Source organism: Lampris incognitus, chromosome 16, assembly GCF_029633865.1.
Source record: "Lampris incognitus isolate fLamInc1 chromosome 16, fLamInc1.hap2, whole genome shotgun sequence".
NCBI lineage: Eukaryota > Metazoa > Chordata > Actinopteri > Lampriformes > Lampridae > Lampris > Lampris incognitus.
In genome coordinates this window covers 29,950,353-29,972,830 of record NC_079226.1, presented here as the reverse complement: position 1 = coordinate 29,972,830, position 22,478 = coordinate 29,950,353, and the positions used below count along the sequence as shown (strand labels likewise).

The following is a 22,478-nucleotide window of genomic DNA, read 5'->3' as shown; positions in this document are numbered from 1 at the left end:
GCGTTCTGCCTTAATTTATGTAGGAATGGTATAAGACAAAAGTGGAGGCACAAACGTAATTTATTTGACAATGTACATGGTTATGTGTTATTTGAGTGTTTTTAATGGTTTCGTTTTTGGGGGGGGGGCTTAAATGGACGTCCCAAGGCATATGTCCATAAATTGTCTTCTAACTTTGGATTGTTTCAATAAAAAATGCAGGCTTTTCAGAAATTAATGAAATGTGTTCACAATTTTTGTGGGTTTTACAAAACGTGACCATGATTATGATACCAAAATTAAACGTTAACGCTTTACAACAAGAGTACATTAATTAACATTAGTTAATGCAGTAATATGCATTAACAGTTAATTAAGAGTCAACTCTGTCTAGTAATCATTTACTAATGATGTTCATTTACTAATAGTACCATAACCCGTAAACTCTCCATAAATGTTGAGACATTCTTTAACAGTTGCTTAATGCTTATTATTGCGTTAACTGGTAGTTAATGCTCCTTCTTTCGGCTGCTACCGTTAGGGGTCGCCACAGCAGATCATCTATTTCCATTTCTTCCTGTCCTCTGCATCTTCCTCTGTCACACCAGCCACCTGCATGTCCTCTCTCACCACATCCATAAACCTCCTCTTTGGCCTTCCTCTTTTCCTCTTCTCTAGCAGTTCCATATTCAGCATCCTTCTCCCAATATACCCAGCATGTCTCCTCCACACATGTCCAAACCCTCTCAATCTTGCCTCTCGCTTTGTCTCCAAACCGTCCAACCCAAGCCGTCCCTCTAATATACTCATTCCTAATCCTGTCCTTCGTCACTCCCAATGAAAATCTTAGCATCTTCAACTTTGCCACCTCCAGCTCCGCCTCCTGTCTTTTCATCAGTGCCACTGTCTCCAAACCATATAACAAAGCTGGTCTCACCACCATCTTGTAAACCTTCCCTTTAACCCTTCTGTCACAAACAACTGACACTTCTCCACCCACTCCACCCTGCCTGCACTCTCTTCTTCACCTCTCTGCGCTCTCCGTTCCTTTGAACAGCTGACCCCAAGTATTTAAACTCATACACCTTCGCCACTTCTACTCCTTACATCCTCACCATTCCACTGTCCTCCCTCTCGTTCACACGTATCTATTCTGTATTGCTCCTACTAACTTTCATTCCTCTTCTCCAGTGCATACCTCCACCTCTCCCAAGTTCTCCTCAACCTGCACCCTACTCTCACTACAGATCACAATGTCATCTGCGAACGTCATACTCAGTCCCCCTGTCTAGCCAATCGGTACAAGTCCTTTTCTCCTTCCTTAGTGTCTAAACTCTCATACAACGCACCATACGCATTTTCCTTTGCCTTTGCCACCTTTCTATTCACTTTACGCTGAATCTCCTTGTACTCCTGTCTACTTTCTTCATCTCTGACTATCCCAATTTTTCTTTGCCAACGTCTTCCTCTGTATACTTTATACTTCCTCATTCCACCACCAAGTCTTCTCGATGTCCTTCTGCTGTCCAGATGACACACCAAGTACCTTCCTAGCTGTCTCCCTCACCATTTCTGCAGTGGTTGCCCAGCCATCCGGCAGCTCTTCACTACCATCCATCAAACTAGAGTGAGTGGCTACCAAAAACTTGACTGACCATTCTGTTGGGATCAAGCTATCTGTAAATATACACACCATGTGTGGGCTGTACTGCAGGTGTTGTGCAAGTCAAAAGACAAAGAGAAACTTAATGTAGCAGTGATATGGGTAGTTTTCAATTCTGTTAGAAATTTGTTAATTTTAAGATAATGGTTTGGGCTTGGGGCATCATGATGGTTTGCCGCCATGTTGTGTTTGATTCCAGTTTATCTATTTGGAGTTTGCAGGTTTTCCCCATGTTTTTGAAGGTTTCCTTCAGGTACTCTGGTTTCTTCCCACAGGCCAAAGACCTGCATGTTAGCTGAATTTGAGTCCCCAAATTGCCCATAGTTGTGTGTGTGTGTGTGGTTCCTGCAATAGATAGACTGGTGACCTGCCTGCCTACTGGGGTAGGCTCGACCCCCCCCCCCCCCCCATGACCTGCAATTGGATCAAGTGGGTATGAATAATGCACAGGTCATTTGGACTAGTGGGAAGGTCCATCTCACATTTCATTGCAGTAAGAACAAGACCTATGTCAGTGGATGTTTTGAATAGTTTGTTGTGATATTACAAACAAAATGACATGGTGAAATAGATGTCTGCTGGATTCACTTTGTGATATGAACCTTACATAGAAATATCTTCAGACTAGACAAAAAGCAGTGGTTGGAAGACTACATGAAGTGCTGTTACTGTATTCTAGTGCAGGTTTAAGGCCAATATACGTGTGTTCCAGTTTGAAGTAACCCAGTACTTCATTTTGAGTACAGCATCCTACTTTGCATGCTGTTATATTCATACAAGACCCATACAGTTTTTTATAGCATATTTAGCCTTTGTTTGGGAGAAACATGGAAATGACAAGAAAGAGTGATTAGAAAGAGGATGGCAGAAGTCCTGAGACGGAGCCAAACAAAATGTGAGTTTCTACAAACACCTCATTGTGTATTATGCTTGGGTAACACAGATCAATTGGATTGGAGGAATTCGCATTTTCACAGCCCATGAAAGAAGAAATGCTACCTCTACAACTATCCATCCATCCTTTATCCAAGCCACTTATCCCAATTGGGGTCGCAGGATGCTGGAGCCTATCCCAGCAGTCATTGGGCCGCAGGCGGGGAGACACCCTGGACAGGCCGCCAGTCCATCACAGGGCCGACACACACACACACACATTCACACCTCAGGACAATTTAGTATGGCCAGTTCACCTGGCCTACATGTCTTTGGACTGTGGGAGGAAACCGGAGCACCCGGAGGAAACCCACGCACACACGGGGAGAACATGCAAACTCCACACAGAGGACAACCTGGGACAACCCCCAAGGTTGGACTACCCCGGGGTTCGAACCCAGGAACTTCTTGCGACCGCGCTAACCACTGCGCCTCCGTGCCGCCACCACTACAACTACTGCTAAAGAAATAATACAATATCAGTAAAAAAATTCACCACAAGTAAACTACGTTTAACAAACAGATTTTTATTAGAAAAAAACAAGTACGGAACAATGAATTGAAATTGAAAAACATCAATATAAAAAAAAGTGATCACCACATGCGACCTGTGACTGCTCCAATTAATGCTATGCTAGGATTTTTCTGGTTTTCCCTAATACAGACTTCACACATCGTGGAATTTCATTTTTCATAGATGAAATTCCCCCAGAAATGAATTCACTCCTTGCCAACATTAAATTCTGATCATTTTGACTCTTTAAAGGTCGCAGAATTCTCACCAAGAGAATGGGTTAAGGCCACTCCAAAACCTGACAAAGGTAAAGCTAAAAAAAAAAAGGAAAAAAAAGCATCACGAGACAAATAAAGCCTAGTATGAATCTTTAAATAGTTATCAATGAGTGGTAGACGCCACCTGCACTATTTATAAATGAACATCACGGCGCCATTATTGTGCTTACAGATGCATTCAGGGAATACTGAATGAAACGTCTCCGTTAAACTCTATTCCTTTCTCGTTGTCTTTGGGTCATATGGTCTAAAAAAAAAGAAGAGACTTAACAAGTAGGTTTTCTTTTCTTCATGGCACAGTCATGAGAAATTAAGACCTTAATGACCGAGTGCATCTGACAGCACACTCCATGCAAGTCTGTGGTATTTGCTGGTTGGGAGTGACGCTTCAGCCAGAGCAGAAGTTGAGGACCCCCCCCCCCCCCCCCCCCGTGGTCCATGGATCTGCTGAGATGAGGTGTCGGCACACTGGAAGTCGGTGCCCAGTGCTGTCCAATATGTAGAGGAGGCCTCAGACCTGGCAGAGGTTGTAGCAGGCCACGGGTCTCTCCGTTACATTGTCTCCGTCCACCTCAAACACATAGTCGCAGCGGTGGGCTATCAGGGGCGCCTCGGATAGTGCCATGCTCTGATTACCAAAGGAGATTACGGTGTCTCTCTGTGGGGGAAGACGCCATCCACAACACAGGTACAATAGTTAGAAGACACTAATGTGTGGCTGTGCTTTGATTAATGCACTCTCTCTCACTCTGTCTCTCTCGCTCTGTCTCTCTTGCTCTCTCACTCTGTCTCTCACTGTCTCTCTCTCTTGCTGTCTCACTCTGTCGCTCTCTCGCTTCGTCTCTCTCTCTCTCTCTTGCTTTGTCTGTCTCACTCTGTTTCTTTCTCTTGCTGTCTCTTTCTCTCTCTTACTCTGTCTCTCTTGCTCTTGCCCTGTCTCGCTCCTTCGCTGTCTCTCTCTAGCTCTGTCTCTCTCTTGCTCTGTCTCTCTCTCTCAATCTGTCTCTGTCTCTCGCTCTCTCTTGATATGTTGCATGTGTTTTAAATCTGTTGTGTGTTGTTTGTGAGAGGCAGGCAGAGGCTATCGCTGTGGGGAGTTTCAGTGTTGATGTTGTGTTTTCTGCATGTATAAAAAAAAAAGCAGTACATGTATTGCTGATTTTTGTTTTGTTTTGCCAAGCCAAGACGGCCATTTGGCTGCCCCATAGAAATGATGCAGAAAGAGGGGTGAGTCTCGCATATTCTGAGGGGGAACGTGAAAATAACAGTCTCCATGCAACGACAGTGAGGAAAACATGTTTTTCTCATAAAGAAACAATATGGTCTCATCTGTGAAGGTCTGTTGGCTGCAGGGAGTGGTTCGTTTGATGGGAGGAAAGGTGATGACTGCTTTTAAGCATCATTTGTGCCCATGGGAGCTGACTGTAAAGTAAATGTTAATGTATGTGTGTGTGTGAGAATATATTTGCATGCATGCATAAAGAACATCAAAAGTCTCTACGTTTCTTTCTCTCTTTCTCTATGTCCATCAACAAAAAAGCCATCCTCCTCCTCACCCTTTTGGGGCCACCGCCATTGTTGGTACTAGCAGCAGCAGCAGCAGCTGCCGCCTTCTCAAAGTCCTTCTTACAAAGGTGGGCCATAATCCCCGCAGCCAGGGCATCCCCGAGAACATTGATCATCGTACGGAAGCGATCACTGAGGATAAGATGGGGGGGTAGTTAGATAATGGGCGTATTTCACAGTCAGACATGTAAAGTCCATTATTATTTTACGTAAGTTAATGACGGAGACTCACAGGACCCAATCTATCGCCACAATCAGCGTGATATCAGCCGGCGGCAACCCCACTGAGGTCAGGACAATCACCATGGTAACCAGACCGGCTTGCGGAATCCCAGCGGCACCGATGCTGGCTGCTGTTGCTGTAATACTGTTGAGAAAGGGCAAGGGTGTTTTTGTAGCCTAACATGCAAACAGTCTCTGAACATAATCAGTTCATCACGTCAGGGGAGGAAACACAGAGATGAAGAGAGACAGGGGAAGACATAGACAATGCTAGGAGGTATGCAGTCTCACCTGATGGTGACAAGCTGTCCAAAATCAAGCTCGTACTCGTTGACCTGAGCAATAAAGATGGCAGCCACGGCCTCATACAAGGCTGTGCCATCCATGTTAATAGTTGCTCCCACCGGCAGCACAAAACGAGCAATCTGCCTGTCTACTCCGCAGTTCTCCAACAGACACTTCATGGTAATAGGAAGAGTAGCTGAGCTGTAGAGAGGACGAGGAAAGTAGAAAGAAGGCAAGTGAATTAGGAGCCTAACGTTAACTCACTTTACACAAGACTATACATCTGAGGCAAATGGCTTTCGCTGCCAAAATGGGAGAAAGAAATAGTGTGCTACAATACAGATGCCAGGACCCTAACTGGAGACGACAACACACAAACATTTTCGGGGTGCAAGGACTTAAGTTAAAGATAAACCACAATTTTCAACATTATCTCTAATATGTTGAAGGGGTAATGCTCCATTTGCAGCCATGACACTGAGGTAGTCTTCTGTGTATCTTTGAAAAGCTGCCAAAATTGTGCAGAAAAAATGTCCACCAGTGACGCCACTGATGGACAATCCGTGAACATGAAAACGTACTTTCTGGTTTTCTAATACCTTCAGTGGACCACATCCAAACAGGCTACACTTGGGAAAATGTGACTAACAATGCCACATGCAGCTGTGAAAACCACTGAATGCCATGTTAAGACGGTTATTCATGGATTGTTCACCAGTGATGTCATTGGTGGAAAATTTTCCAGACAAAATTTAGCTGTATTTCAGACACACAGAAGACTGCTCAGTATTATAGCTGTTAAATGAAGCGTTATCCCCACAACAGATGTATAGGAATAATGTTGAAAATTGTGATTGTTTCCCTTTAAAATAAATTGCACTGTACTGCCCTGTAGCATGAAATTTATTTATTTATTTTAATTTTTACTCTCATTTTTCCCCAATTGTACCCGGCCAATTACCCCACTCTTCCGAGCTGTCCCGGTCGCTGCTCCACCCCCTCTGCTGCACACTATCACGTGCCTCCTCCGATACATGTGGAGTCGCCAGCCGCTTCTTTTCACCTGACAGTGAGGAGTTTCGCCAGGGGGACGTAGCGCATGGGAGGATCACGCTATTCCCTCTAGTTCCCCCTCCCCCCTGAACAGGCGCCCCAACCGGCCAGAGGAGGCGCTAGCGCAGTGACCAGGACACAGGACACATCCCACATCCGGCTTCCCACCCACAGACACGGCCAATTGTGTTTGTAGGGACGCCCGACCAAGCGGGAATCAACACGAGGATTCGAACCGGTGATCCCCGCGTTGGTACACTAAATTGATTTATGAGGCACTCTTTTGATTATAAGACGAACGTCTTTTTTGTTTCATGGTTGTCCTTCACTGCATCAGGTAAAGCCAATGTATAAACTTTCTAAAAATAAAATGTATGCTCTAAAGAAGGCGGTTTTAAAACTGGGCCAGCCCAGAGGCAATTACTCAAGAAGTCCTTGTGGGACGCTGCAGTGCACATCTAGTATATGTGTCAGGGTTCAGGGAAAACATCACAAGGCCTGCTGTATATTTCTGTACCTGGATGAAGTGGCTAAAGCGATGACCAGAGCTTGCAGTAGGCCTCTTATGTAGGGGAAGGGGTTTTTACGTGTGATGACGAAGAAGAAGAGTGGTAGGAGGATAAGGCCGTGCACAAACAGACCCGCCAGCACCGTGATGAAGTACATTCCCAGCTTCTCCCCCAGGTGGGCCGGGTCATGCATGTCCAGAATCTTTCCTGCCACCAGGAACACAATGCCAAAGGGGAAATACCTGCAACAGAAAAGGAGTGTGGGGGGGGGGGGAGGGTTGGGGGTGAGATGTGTTATTGTCCTGGTATTTAACATGCTTGTAATGATAAAATGCAGAGAAAGGAGAACAGAAGAAGAGAGAGAAGAACATTTAAAGAAAGGAAAAGATTGCGGATAAATGAGAGCACAAATGTAATGTTGTACAGTGTCAACATAGCACAATAAAATACCACACAACTCATCAGATATGGTAGTCGTTGGGGACGACTGTACTGTATACACATGGGATGGTTTTGGGAACTAATTTAGGATGTCATGTCAGCAACATGCGATAACATGAAGCTTAACCCTAAAACTATGCGTGCGCAAGAGAGTGTCACGTTGCCAACTTGTCTGTGCCACTTTGACCTTTGACACAGGGCATGTCAACTCAGCTTAGTTCCCTTCCGGTCCTATCCATTTGTCTAATGTTATCCGCTATCCTCCCTCCATCCATTATCCCTGGTCAAGTTAAAAGCAGTCCTATAACAGGTAAAACAAATCCTAAGACAATAAGCTAAAAAGATAAACATAAAAATAAATAAATCCTTATTTAGTGTCTCATTTTCTTTCTGTGGGGCTATGTTAGGGGGGCAAAGCCACATTTTCTTGATCAAGACAGACTTTTTCTTTTTCAAAGATTATCTCTTCATGTCTACTTTTTTGCCTTCGTTAGACAGATCACTAAAGATAGACAAGAAATGAGGCGTGGGCAGAGGGAAAATCATGCAAGAAAGGATTGATATTAAAGAAGAGTGATAAATATACCATATTTTTAATGGTCGCTTATATTGGAGGCATAACGACTTTAAATATGAAACAATGACACATCTTAATGTCATTGTGCAAAAAGCACAATGACAGCATTTGGCATTGAGCTGCTAATCTCCTTTGGCGGGCTTCCTACTTGTTTCATTCATGCGGCTGCAGTCCGTGAGTCCACACAAGTGCTGGTCCCATAATCCACTCCCACAGAGTGCTAATGACAGATAAGACGATACTAGCATGTCTCCAGTGACTTGCTTTGAATGGCACTTATATTTAGATGTCTACTTGTTCTCTTTAATCTACTGGTAGCATCGTTGTGTTCTTTTTCATGTCTTATCAGCCACAGTTGTAGACTACAGTGATGGGGAGGCTATATATATATATATACACACACACACACACACACACACACACACACACATATATATACACACACACACACACATATATATATACATACATACATATATATATGGTAATATGTACATTGTTACATCATGCCAATAAAGCCATTTGAATTTGAATATATATATATATATATATATATATATATATATATATATATATATATATATATATATATATATATACACATACATACATACACTACCGTTCAAAAGTTTGGGATCACCCAAACAATTTCGTGTTTTCCATGAAAAGTCACACTTATTCACCACCATATGTTGTGAAATGAATAGAAAATAGAGTCAAGACATTGACAAGGTTAGAAATAATGATTTGTATTTGAAATAAGATTTTTTTTACATCAAACTTTGCTTTCGTCAAAGAATCCTCCATTTGCAGCAATTACAGCATTGCAGACCTTTGGCATTCTAGCTGTTAATTTGTTGAGGTAATCTGGAGAAATTGCACCCCACGCTTCCAGAAGCAGCTCCCACAAGTTGGATTGGTTGGATGGGCACTTCTTTGAGCAGATTGAGTTTCTGGAGCATCACATTTGTGGGGTCAATTAAACGCTCAAAATGGCCAGAAAAAGAGAACTTTCATCTGAAACTCGACAGTCTATTCTTGTTCTTAGAAATGAAGGCTATTCCATGCGAGAAATTGCTAAGAAATTGAAGATTTCCTACACCGGTGTGTACTACTCCCTTCAGAGGACAGCACAAACAGGCTCTAACAGGTACTATTTAATGAAGATGCCAGTTGGGGACCTGTGAGGCGTCTGTTTCTCAAACTAGAGACTCTAATGTACTTATCTTCTTGCTCAGTTGTGCAACGCGGCCTCCCACTTCTTTTTCTACTCTGGTTAGAGCCTGTTTGTGCTGTCCTCTGAAGGGAGTAGTACACACCGGTGTAGGAAATCTTCAATTTCTTAGCAATTTCTCGCATGGAATAGCCTTCATTTCTAAGAACAAGAATAGACTGTCGAGTTTCAGATGAAAGTTCTCTTTTTCTGGCCATTTTGAGCGTTTAATTGACCCCACAAATGTGATGCTCCAGAAACTCAATCTGCTCAAAGAAGTGCCCATCCAACCAATCCAACTTGTGGGAGCTGCTTCTGGGAGCGTGGGGTGCAATTTCTCCAGATTACCTCAACAAATTAACAGCTAGAATGCCAAAGGTCTGCAATGCTGTAATTGCTGCAAATGGAGGATTCTTTGACGAAAGCAAAGTTTGATGTAAAAAAAATCTTATTTCAAATACAAATCATTATTTCTAACCTTGTCAATGTCTTGACTCTATTTTCTATTCATTTCACAACATATGGTGGTGAATAAGTGTGACTTTTCATGGAAAACACAAAATTGTTTGGGTGATCCCAAACTTTTGAACGGTAGTGTACATATATACACTATATGTACAAAAGTATTGGGACACACCTCTTAATCATTGACTTCAGGTGTTTCATTCAGACCCATTGCCACAGGTGTATAAAATCCAGCAGCTAGCCATGCAGTCTGCATTTACAAAAATTTGTGAAAGAATTGGTCATTCTGAAGAGCTCAGTGATTTCAAGTGTGGTACTGTCATCGGATGCCACCTCTGCAATAGGTCAGTTCGTGAAATGCCTCCCCTGCTAGATAATCCACGGTCAACTGTAAGTGATATTATTGAAAAGTGGAAGCATTTCGGAACAACAGCCACTCAGCCATGAAGTGGCAGACCACGTAAAATCACACAGCAGAGTCAACGAGTGCTGAAGCGCATAGTGTGTAAAAGTCGCCAACACTCCGTTGACTCAATAACTGCAGAGTTCCCAACTTCCTCTGGCATTAACATCAGCACAAAAACTGTGTGCTGGGAGCTTCATGGAATGGATTTCCATGGCCGAGCAGATGCATGCAAGCCTTCCATCACCAAGCACAATGCCAAGTGTCGGATGGAGTGGTGTAAAGCACGCTGCCACTGAACTCTGGAGCAGTGGAAACGCGTTCTGTGGAGTGACGAATCACGCTTCTCTGTCTGGCAGTCTGATGGACGATTCTGAGTTTGGCAGATGCCAGGAGAACGTTACCTGCCTGACTGCACTGTGCCAACTGTAAAGTTTGGCGGAGGAGGGATAATGGTATGGGGTTGTTTTTCAGGGGTAGGGCTAGGCCCCTTAGTTCCAGTGAAGGGAAATCTTAACGCTTCAGCATACCAAGACATTTTGGACAATGCTATGCTTCCACCTTTGTGGGAACAGTTTGGGGAGGGTCCTTTTCTGTTCCAGCATGACTGTGCCCCACTGCACAAAGCAAGGAGCATTAAGACATGTTTGGGTGAGTTTGGTGTGGAAGAACTTGACTGGCCCACACAGAGCCCTGACCTCAACCCCATCGAAAACCTTTGGGATGAACTAGAACAGAGATTGCGAGCCGGGTCTTCTCGTCCAACATCAGTGCCTGACCTCACAAATGCTCTTCTGGATGAATGGGCAAAAATTCCTACAGACACACTCCAAAATATTGTGAAACGCCTTCCCAGAAGAGTGGAAGCTGTTATAGCTGCAAAGGGGGGGACCAACTCCATATTAATGCCTATGGATTTAGAATGGGATGTCATAAAAGCTCCTGTAGGTGTAATGGCCAGGTGTCCCAATACTTTTGTCCATATATATATTATAAGATGTTTAACCACATTGACAGCTAATGACTGCGTGTTCTAATACATTAGTAGTTCTAATACATTAAAAGATCCATAATAAACATGAAGCTGCACTGTGTTGTTGGCCAAAACATGTCTTGTCGTTATTCATCTGTATATAAGGCTTTCACAGGCTTATGCATGACGGACCCCATGACTGACCCCCCATGGCAACTTTGAAGGGTGGGCTAACTGATCATCCCACTTTAGAACCCGGCCTGTGTCTTATGCAGAACAACGTGTTTCATCCAAAAAAGTAGAGTCTCAGTCTCACCACATAGCCGCGTTAATTATCTTCATGACGCACTCATTGATGCACTGACACACGTTGACCAGCGGTGCCCCTCGCTCTCCCATCTTTCCTAGCAGCAGACCTGCACAGGAAAACAGAAACATACAGGTTTGCGTGCTGTGGTTGTGTTGTGGGTGTCACAGACAGACAGACAGAAAGACCTGCAAAGACCTTGCGTCGTACATGAAATGAAACGAAATATTGTTTCCCAATGCCCACAGCAGTGCAACACAAAGACAAAAACACATATCCAAAAACTACAAGAAAACATATAGCCATACTAACACATATATAATTTAAAAAAAAAATCACTGTCCAGAAGAATGAACGCCAGCCAGGATTACTGTCGGAGCTGCCAGTCTGCAATGGGCTAGCAGTTAGCTTAGCCTGCCCCACTTCCGCCTCCTGTCAGACCGCCCTCGTTGTTTCCTCTTCGGGCGCAGCTCCAGACAGGGCCAGGCTCCCTCAGCCAGACACCTTCGACACACGACGACAGTCAAAACACAGTCAACGCTTGGCGAGGCCACCGCCAGACCGCCCTCGATCTTGCGTGCATGTGCAGTCGGTTCTCCTCCCAGGTCTCCGTGGTGATGGTGGTCGTCATTTGGATGCTGCCTGCCCTTCCACTCCTCACGTACGTTTTTCTTTTATTACATGATGATGCTGGTCGCGTGGCTTGGGTCCTGGACTGCTCCGTTGGCATGTGGACACTGCTTGGCATCCTGTGCATCATGTTCTTCATAAATTCTATGTCCATTATAATTCTGTTATCCTCTTTCAGTGTTGTATTATGTAAATTGCGTGAACACAACATCCATTGCACGCTGTCCGTCTTGGGTGAGAGACCCCTCCTCTGTTGCTCTCCCTGAGGTTTCTTCCTATGTTTTCTCCCTGTTAAAGGTTTTTTTTTAGGGAGTTGTTCCTTATCCGACGAGAGGGTCCAAGGACAGGATGTTGCGTTGCTGTTAAGCCCACTGAGGCAAATTTGTAATTTGTGATGTTGGGCTATACAGATTAAATTGATTTGATTTGATTGATTTGATGTTATGGGAACTGCCGGTCTGCATGGGCTAGCAGTTAGCTTAGCCCCCCGCTTCCGCGTCCTGACAGCTGCCAGACTGCCCTCAGTGTTACTTCTTCGGGCTACAGCTCCGGGCAGGGCCGTGGTCCCTGGGCCCACAGGACGCAGCGACACAAACTTAGACGTGGACGGTACTGCGTGCGGCCACCGCTAACGTGAATTCGCGCCGCCATCTTCTGTCGTAACTTGTGTAATAAACCAGATCCACTTACTTGTATGTCCACTAGGTGACAGTAGCAGTAAATTGGTTTACCCATTACTGCCCGGGACCTTCCCCCGGATGTAGTTCTGATGTGTAATGAATGCCTGACGAGATGGCTGTGCTGTGTAGTGCTCCCGAAGTTTTCATCAATATTGTAACGTGCATGGATAAAAAGACACGCTGGCCGCTGGGTCTGACCCTTTAGTCGAGTGGTTAGCGATGCCTCCTGCGGTGCGGGCGATACGGGTTCGCTTCCCGGCCGCGGCAGTTCCTGTGGTTGCGTTGTCCCCCGAATTCGCTACAATATGTAAGTAAACAAATCCTTTGTATCTGCTTGTTTCATGTAGTCAAGATACTACATCTTCCCACACCGGAAGCGGAAGATAGATAGATAGCTAGAGCTAGCGAGATAGATAGATAGATAGATAGATAGACAGACAGAGAATTCTGTGTATCCAAGGATCCAAATGCAGTGTGTGGTAAAGACATCATGGGGCGGCTAGTATGTGCAGATTTTCCTTCCAACCATTGACTACACCAGGTGACTTCACTGATTCGTGCACCCTCAACCAAAGATGACAGATTAATCGGGGACTCTATGGCACTGGTTATCAACAACTGCTGTAGACGTGTACATGTACATTTAGGTCTTTAGAGTCGCAGTGCATGTGGGAACGTGTCTTACCCATAGTCGCTGAGAAGATGACGATGCCCAGTACATTCATGCCCTTGCTGTTACCGGGGACGATTTTATACTTGATGTCTGGAGCTGGAGTGATCTCCAGGAACACAGGGTGGCCCAGCTGAGGGTTATGGTAGTCGGGCATTACATACACATAGTTCGCTTGAGACTCTTTGACGTCTGAGTTCTGCACAATGGGCACCAGGTCTGTTCGGTACTGGAAGGGAGGGGGAAGAGGGACAACAGCAGTGGCTGGTTAAAATATGCAAAGAGAGCCCCGTATGGTGAGTGACCAAGCGTAAACGACATTTTTGAAAAATATTCTGTGCAGAGAATAGGCTTGTGTCTCAATTTTTTTTATACCCACACTGGATCACAAAAGCTGATGTTCACTCACTTGTTGAAAAGTTGCTTCGATGAGATTGGATGGAATCATATTCCTGTAAAAAAGACAATATAGTCAGATAATGTTTCTCAGCATAATATACAATTCAGCACATACGTAAAGGTAGCCTGTCTGGTCGAAGTTATTGTTATTGAAGTTATTAAGTGAAGAGCTCTTGACTTTCAAAGATGTTTTTGACGCATTTGTTCATGTCTCCCAGTGGCCTTAACAATGTACAGGACATCGCTGTCCTGCCGTCCCGGTTGCTGCTCCACCCCCTCTGCTGATCCGGGGAGGGCTGCAGACTACCACATGCCTCCTCCGATACATGTGAAGTCACCAGCCGCTTCTTTTCACCTGACAGTGAGGAGTTTTGCCAGGGGGACGTAGTGCGTGGGAGGATCACGCTATTCCCCCCAGCCCCCCCAAACAGGCGCCCAGATTGACCAGAGGAGGCGCTAGTGCAGCAACCAGGACACATACTCACATCTGGCTTCCCACCCGCAGACATGGACATGTGTCTGTAGGGATGCCCGACCAAGCCGGAGATAACACGGGGATTTGAACCGGTGACCCCCGTGTTGGTAGGCAACGGAATAGACTGCTATGCTACCCGGACACCCCCAATTTGATGAGTTCTACTGAATAATTTCTATGTGTAGAAAAACTGCACAAATACCCGTATGAACGTCACAGTGAAATTGTGTTTTTCCTAGATAATAATTAGGCATTGCTTACTGGGCATTGGTTTTATGGTTTTAATATAAACATGATAATATGTGTTAAAAATCTAAATGGGCAACATTGGTTTATGGCATTGCAACACTTTGGTGCTGGATATTTCAGCCCAGTTGCCGATATGTATCCCAACCAGGCCAGGGGTAAAATGTCACACACCTCCACGAGAAACAGAGGCAAGATTTAAGGGGGAAAGAAGGAGTCTCCTTCAGGCACTTGAGCTGTACTTATAAAGCACACATTACAGGTGCTGACCCTGAGGTGTAAACCCATCAAACGTGTAAAAGGGCTCAAATACCACAAAGCCCCTGATTTACAGCGACAGATACAGCACAGTACACCAAGATCATGCCGCAGCTCTCTAAATATAATCTAATCCAAAGAGGGATTATACGACCTCTGACATGAATCGCCCACAGTAATCCTGTGTGCACACACCCTGACTGCAGGCTCCACGTAATAAAGAGTAGCTGTGACCAGAGTCCTTCTGAGAAAGTGGAGGCTTAGCAGATGATGATATAATGACTATTTTTAGGCTAGCTGCTGCCGTGTGATGCTGCAACAGGTATTTATTTAGTTTTCTTGTGTTACTGATCAACGGGATGGAAATTTATAAATTACCAGACACAGCACCTATGTCCAGAATTGAAGTGGTTTTGTTTCATGGAAAAAAATTAAAGGAATCAGGAGGCTTTATTGGGTGCTTCATGATCGATTGACTCTTGTCATCTTGCTCAAGATGTAATCTCCGACCTAAGGGTTATATGGATGCCCTACGATTTTGTGATTAGTGAGATTCTTGTTAAGGGTGGTCTAGGGAGACACATCATGTCACATCATGTCCTGATTTACCCAATCAGGGTGATATGTAGGCACATAAATACCTCTACTGGCAGCTATGTGATAATCTGTGATACTTTATTTATTTATCCCCCCCCTTTTTTTCTCCCCCAATTGTACTTGGCCAATTACCCCACTCTTCCGAGCCGTCCCGGTTGCTGCTCCACCCCCTCTGCCAATCCGGGGAGGGCTGCAGACTACCACATGCCTCCTCCGATACATGTGGAGTCGCCAGCCGCTTCTTTTCACCTGACTGTGAGGAGTTTCACCAGAGGGACGTAGCGCATGAGAGGATCATGCTATTCGCCCCAGTTTCCCCTTCCCCCTGAACATGTACCCCAATCGTCCAGAGGAGGCGCTAGTGCAGCGACCAGAACACATACCCAGATCTGGCTTCCCACCCGCAGACATGGCCATTTGTGTCTGTAGGGACGCCCGACCAAGCCGGAAGTAACACAGGGATTCGAACTAGCGATCCCCATGTTGGTAGGCAATGGAATAGACCGCTAAACTACCCGGACACCCTGTAATACTTTATTGATCTCAGAGGAAAAAGAAAAATCCTCTTTTCAGGTCAGGGTGCAGGGTCACTTACAAACCAGAGTTCATAGAGCTGGTTGGGATTGTGCCCTGCTCAAGGGTATATTAGCAGGGAAATACTTGCTGTTTTGGGGATTTGAATCCTCACCCTGTTGTTGAAGGCAGAGAGGTCACCCTCCAGACTATACAACTTTGCTATCCTCTGCATGCTTATGGACAGTTGTGCTTGTAAGCCTGAGAGCAGGTACCTTATCAGGTCCAGCAGAGCATCAGCAGAAGTCATGACCGGCCCTGAACCCAAGTGGTGCCCCTCTTTCTCTGATCCTGTTCCTGGGTGAATCACCAACACCAGCACAATGCCGACGATAACAGCGATGAAGGTGGTCCACAGGTAGTAGGTGATGGTCAGTACACCTAGCCGTCCGCTAGCCTTAGTGTCCATGGCAGACAGGCCGGACATTAGACTGCATGGGAGGACGTGAAGCACAGTTAGCACAGAACATTGAAGACTATTCAAAAAGAGAAGATTCCAGTTAGAAATTTAAATGAAACTGACTAAGTTAAGAATGTCAGTCTGGTTTTCTGTGCAATTCACCCTTTTTGGAGAGGAAATTTTTACAACAGGTTCATTGTTCAATGATTCAAATATTCAAGTCATTAGTATTGGAAAAACATGATGCTTTGATAGCAAATGTATATAGTGAGATAACTTTAATATTATTTTTTCGTTGAACTAGCCTACATTTATGTAACAATGATCACTTTTTGAAATTTGAATTCTTCAAATCATGGTTGTCTCAGTTTTGGAAAGTTTACCGAAGCCAAACTGGCTTGTTTGTGAGATGGACATTTCACTGCTCTCTATGGTCTTGTCTTGTATGGTGGATTCTTAAAGATCCAGTCCAGTGATTTTAATTCACTCAGGAGGAATATTCATGTTAGGAAGTGTCATTTTTTTCAGCTTCAGAAGTATCATTTGATTTGTTGCTTTACCACACTGTCTTGGAGTGCAGCCAATTCTCAGAAAGTCAAGGGGGCATGGTCCTGAGCTCACAGGACTCTACTGGTAGCTAGCTAGTGCGCTATAATGCATGTTATATAGGGGCAGTATGGCTCAGGAGGTAGAGCGGGTCGTCTTGTAATCAGGTTTCTGGTTGGATCCCCGGCTCCTCCAGAGAGCACGTCGCTGTGTCCTTGAGCAAAACACTGAACCCCTAACTGCTCCTGATGAGCAGGTTGGTGCCTTGCATGGCAGCCTCCACCTTCAGTGTATGAATGTGTGTGTGAATGGGTGAATGTGAGGCATACGTTATAAAGCACTCTGAGTGGTCGGTGGACTAGAAAGGCACTATATAAAAATGCAGTGTGTGACGTTGCTTGGCAACTATTCAAAAACAAACCAAAAGGTGATGACAGTTCATTGATTTTCCAGTCAAATTAGAATATAAAATAATGTAATTTATTACCAGAAGCAGATGGATTATATGAAAAGTTTCAATCCTCTTGAAAAATAGGAGGATAGTTTCTGTGGGGGCTTTGGTCATATTTTCACAACAGCAGCAGATGCAATTTTTTTTCCCCCACCCTTTTTCTCCCCAATTGTATCCAGCCAATTACCCCACTCTTCCCAGCTGTCTCGGTCGCTGTTCCACCCCCTCTGCTGACCCGGAGAGGGCTGCAGACTACCACATGCCTCCTCCGATACAAGTGGAGTCGCCAGCCGCTTCTTTTCACCTGACAGTGAGGAGTTTCGCCAGGGGGATGTAGCACGTGGGAGGATCCCCCCTCCCCTCCAAACAGGCGACCCGCCCGCCCAGAGGAGGCGCTAGTGCAGCGACCAAGACATATACCCACATCCGGCTTCCCACCCGCAGACGCGGCCAATTGTGTCTGTAGAGACACCCGATCAAGCTGGAGGGAACGCGGGGACTCGAACTGGCGATCCCCATGTTGATAGGCAACGGAATAGACCGCTAAACTACCCGGACGCCCCCAGATGCAACTTTACATTAACAACCTGTTAAAAACTAAAAAAAATCGGAAAACATAAATTTAATTGGACTGGATCTTTAGCTGATCATACAAAGACGTTTCTTGATATACTGCACATCCATTTGAAAATCAAAGAGCTGGTATGTCGTCAATTTAAGACTCAGATGATCTGCATTGGCATTTTGTAATTAATTATTGCTTTTTGTTTCGATTTACACAGGATAAAAGGTTGTTTCAGACTGACACAAACATTACTTTTAGGATATCTAGCTGAGTATTTGATAATGTTGGAATTATATTTGAAAACGCAAGTAAATACCGCTGACCGTTGACTAATCATCCAACAAGATCTGAACTGACTACATAAAAAGAATAATCCATCTGACACTTCAAATAGGATGAAACAACAAAGAAATCATTTACAGTAGTCTTTTTAGGTTATTGTCTGGAAGGGATGTCAGGAGATATCCAGACATGGTCCTCTTTCCCGTATCACCAGTGCTGAACTCAGTGTCTCCACCTGTTTCTTCTCCTGACCTTAGGAAGTTCAGGGGAAATACCTAAAACCTATCTTCTTCTCAACTGTCCAATGGGTGAACCTTCATCCTCACACCCAAGCCGGAATTTGAAATCTAGCGTACCCCTTCTGGACACCACCATTTTTAAGCCAGCTTTCGAATATTTTCGTGCTGGTTAGCATTGATGTGGGGACTTACCTGGAGGTGATGAGAGGCAGAATCAACATCTTTAACATCCTCATCAGCAGCTCTCCCGGAAAGGAGAAGTAGATCTTGGCCTGTGAGGGTGATAGATGTGCAGGTATGGGCTTCAGTCCACTTTATTTCTATATCATACAGTTATCCAAGTGTTGTATGTACATTTAATTGGAGCTTTGCCCTTGCAATAAACCAAATTGGTACTTGTCTATATTTAGATAACTAGTGTTACAATGCATTCTTTACCTTGTGCATACTGTGTAAAATCTCTTCTTTCCAGTTATGCACATCATATGAGAAAAAATTGTTTCCCTCCCCAATTGTATCTTGCCTCACTTGACCCCACTCTTTCAAGCCGTCCCGGTCACTGCTGCACCCCCTCTGCCGATCCGGGGAGGGCTGCAGACTACCACATGCCTCCTCCGATACGTGTGGAGCCGCCAGCTGCCTCTTTTCACCTGACAGTGAGGAGTTTCCCCCCGAACAGGTGCCCTGACCAACCAGAGGAGGCGCTAGTGCAGCGACCAGGACACATACCCACATCCGGCTTCCCACCCGCAGACACGGCCAGTTGTGTCTGTAGGGATGCCCGACCAAGCCGGAGGTAACACGGGGATTCAAACCACCGATCCCCGTGTTGGTAGGCAACGGAATAGACCGCTACGCTACGCTACACAGACGCCTCAAGAGAAATGTTTATTTTGCATACCTGCCAACTTGATGGATCCTGATTCAGACACCATTAGCTTATTTTACTGAAAGGGTTAATTAAGCTAAGTTAATTTAGCTCAGGTTGTAGTGAATGGCCATCATGCTCCCACAAAGGCGTGGAATTATTTATGCATACAAAGTGGATCATAATAATTTTCATGATAAGTTACATTATTCATCCATTTCTCCTCTCTTTACAATTGTTCCTTGCTATGGCAGGATAATATGCGTCTTTAATCTTTGGGTTTGCATATTTATTACAATGAGTATAAATTGAATGAATGGTTTTCGTCAGTCCAAACTGTTGAATGATGCCAAATGACATAAAACATTGAATAATTTCATGACATTTATGACTGTGAAGTGCTTGAAAGTCTTTGTGAACGTGAAACATTAATGACATTGCATGTCTGATCGTTTGTCTCTCAATAATCAAATCCATTAGTTGCTTGTCTGTTAACTTAAGATTCATATCGTGACCAAGCAGTCGTGTAAAATGTTTTGTGGAAATCGACAGGCGGGATCTGTTTTTTTTTTTTCTGAAAGGCAAAAGCAATTTACTTTGGAGGATTCAGCATAGAGCTGGTCAGAACATGTCACTATGTAGTTTTTTCCCTCCAGCTCAGTGATTCTACCAAATGCAGACTGAGTTTATGTGTTGATGGCCTGGTGCCCAACCCCAAGGTTACATTCAAGATACTTATTCATACACTTACTGCCAGGATGCATAAGCTGCTAGCTAGGTCAATTAAGAAAACCCTCATGGCCACGACACAGGAATCATCAGCCAAAGTAATCCAACGTTCTGCGCACATTTAGTATTGTAGATGTTATATGATTATATGTTACTCAATACTATGAACAGTATTGCCTTCAAAAAACTTGGAACAGAAGTATTTTAGTGCGAGATGACAATTGATAGTTGAGAACCACGCAACAAATTTCTTTAATGGGTTTTATCTTGGACATTTTCACTAGATTTGCTCCTCAAGGATGCTATCCTCCACCATTTACACTTAAATCAATCCTCTACCATGTCACGGATTTAGAGTCTTATGTAAGGCTGGCGGTCTGACAACACAACAACGGCCGATGGAACAGTGTTGCCAATGGCTTTCTGTTTACCCGAGTATTCAAGATCTGGGGCAATAATTTCCACAGTAAAACACACAGGCTCTCTCCATCACCATTAATAACATCAGTGGCACAAAGTCCTGCTTGCAGAAAGTTACGATGTTGTGATCTCATTTAGCAGACGCTGTTTATCCGAAGCGACGTACATCTGAGCGTTAATACGACACAAGCAAGGATCTAATCAGGAGACAACAACGCAATTAAGTATCCAAAAATCTAGGTTCAAGTCCAATAGGACACAGGTGTCAACAGGCAGTGCACAAAGGCAATGCATAGGGTGCATAGAAGCAACTTTTTCTTTTTAATGTTAATACCATCAGGTGTGGAGGTGTTCGAGAAAGAGCTGGGTCTTTAGCTTCTTTTTAAAGATGGAGAGGGATCCAGTGGATCGAATGGAGTTTGGTAACTTGTTCCACCACCGGGGAACTACAGAAGAGAAGAGACTGACTAGTGACTTAGGGCCCTACAAAAGCACACACATCTGAACGATAAGTACTAGGTGCTGGACAGAAGAACATACAAAAACGGAAAAATATAGTCGGTATACTAGATAATGTGTAACATCACCGTGTGGTGTTTTGAGCTCAAAACATCACATGGTGGTATATCATTAAATGTTCATGGGAGCATTATCTAGTGTATGGACTCTATTTTCCCATTTTACAAACTCCTGCTTGTCAATATTTCATTATCCCAAAGTTATTTGAGACTTTAAAAACTTTTCCCAGAACTTAAGGCTACTGTAGGAAAGACTTTAAACCCGTTACATTTCTGGACCCACCAGCATCCATACACCTATCCATACATCCATCCTTCAATCTTACCATACCTGTGTGGACAGGTTGAGTGACCTGAGGAGGAACCCGAGCACACAGCCTGTAACCACTGCAAAGACGGAGAGAGTCAACAGGCCATTCCTCTTGCAGTAGTCCTTCACATATTCCCTGATCTTTACCGACACCATGTTCTTAAATATGCTCTTTAAGGTTTCCATCTTGACCCCTAACCAGTCAGAATCCCAGGGGTCCCTTGGCTTTCTGGCGGTGTCTCTGTCTTCTTCCCGGTGGTTTGAGGTGGGTGCACAACACAACGTCCAGGAGAGCTGAGGTGGCAGACAGCTGATGTATATGATCAAATGGCAGCCAAGTCTTACACTAAGGTGCTCACCCAGTCTGAGCAAGGAAGTGTTGACTAATTAATTCCCTGTTAAACCTTCTCTAAAAGGTTTAGCCACTCATCACTAATGCTCTCCAAAGACTCCACGGCGTCCACACAGGCTTAAGGGGGTTGAAAGGCAAGACATCAGCACTTATTAGTGTCTCCATTCATTGCTCATTATGAGTTATTACAAGCTGCCACCCAGTTGCTCATTCCATTCATAAAACAGGTGCTGGCACTTTGCACTACTATGTGTACACCTTTATCTAGGCAAGATCATACCAAAACCAACTGGCGTTCAAGACTGGATCACAAACAGCCAGATATATTCCATTGTTGATTGGACACAGTTTTCCCTCATTTTGATGGATTAAATGAACCCTAATTTCTCAAAACTACGGTTATTGAAGGAAGTGTGTTAATGTCATAGCTGGAATAATAAAATAACATATAATTGAAATTAAATTAAATAAATCAAAATAGATAAATGAAACAGGATTTTTGGAAATGGTTAAAAATGTACTGTATATATTTTGTTACTGGTAAAGCAGTATTGATTGAGTCTAATAAGATACTACATGTAACATCAGTCACAAGTTAATTGACAAATAGTATTTTCAGCAATGGCAGATACTTCCCCTGCAGAATTATTACATCTACGTTTCTGTCTTCCATGTCCAGCATGTCACTGTATATTTGAGCATGACCCTGTTTCATGTTTTCCATGATGGACCGTACAAACTGTTTGTCTGATAAAATACAAATACAATACAAATGTGTAATTTCTCAAATTATATATAAAGATAATGGAACATGTAAAATGAATATATAAAAAAGTTTCATAGTTTTTCTAATATGTTTCTTTTTATGCACAACTTATCTTTTTTTGTG

At 44.0% G+C, this 22,478-nt stretch overlaps 1 protein-coding gene across 2 annotated transcripts; it reads right to left on the bottom strand.

Annotated features, from left to right (window-relative positions):
- Positions 1-3,878: 3,878 nt before the first annotated feature.
- On the bottom strand, positions 3,879-21,423 carry slc1a8b (solute carrier family 1 member 8b). Of its 2 annotated transcripts, none has more exons than XM_056295615.1 (11): positions 21,259-21,423; positions 18,585-18,664; positions 16,125-16,340; positions 13,771-13,813; positions 13,377-13,590; positions 11,391-11,490; positions 7,011-7,244; positions 5,447-5,641; positions 5,166-5,300; positions 4,924-5,065; positions 3,879-4,025 (listed from the first exon to the last, which is right to left on the bottom strand). In XM_056295615.1, exons 1-11 carry the CDS (start codon positions 21,421-21,423, stop codon positions 3,879-3,881), a joined length of 1,671 nt encoding a protein of 556 aa, XP_056151590.1. The 2 variants fall into 2 exon arrangements, with proteins under 2 accessions (XP_056151590.1, XP_056151591.1); XM_056295616.1 differs by having other exon boundaries at positions 4,957-5,065.
- Between the last annotated feature and the right edge of the window lie 1,055 nt (positions 21,424-22,478).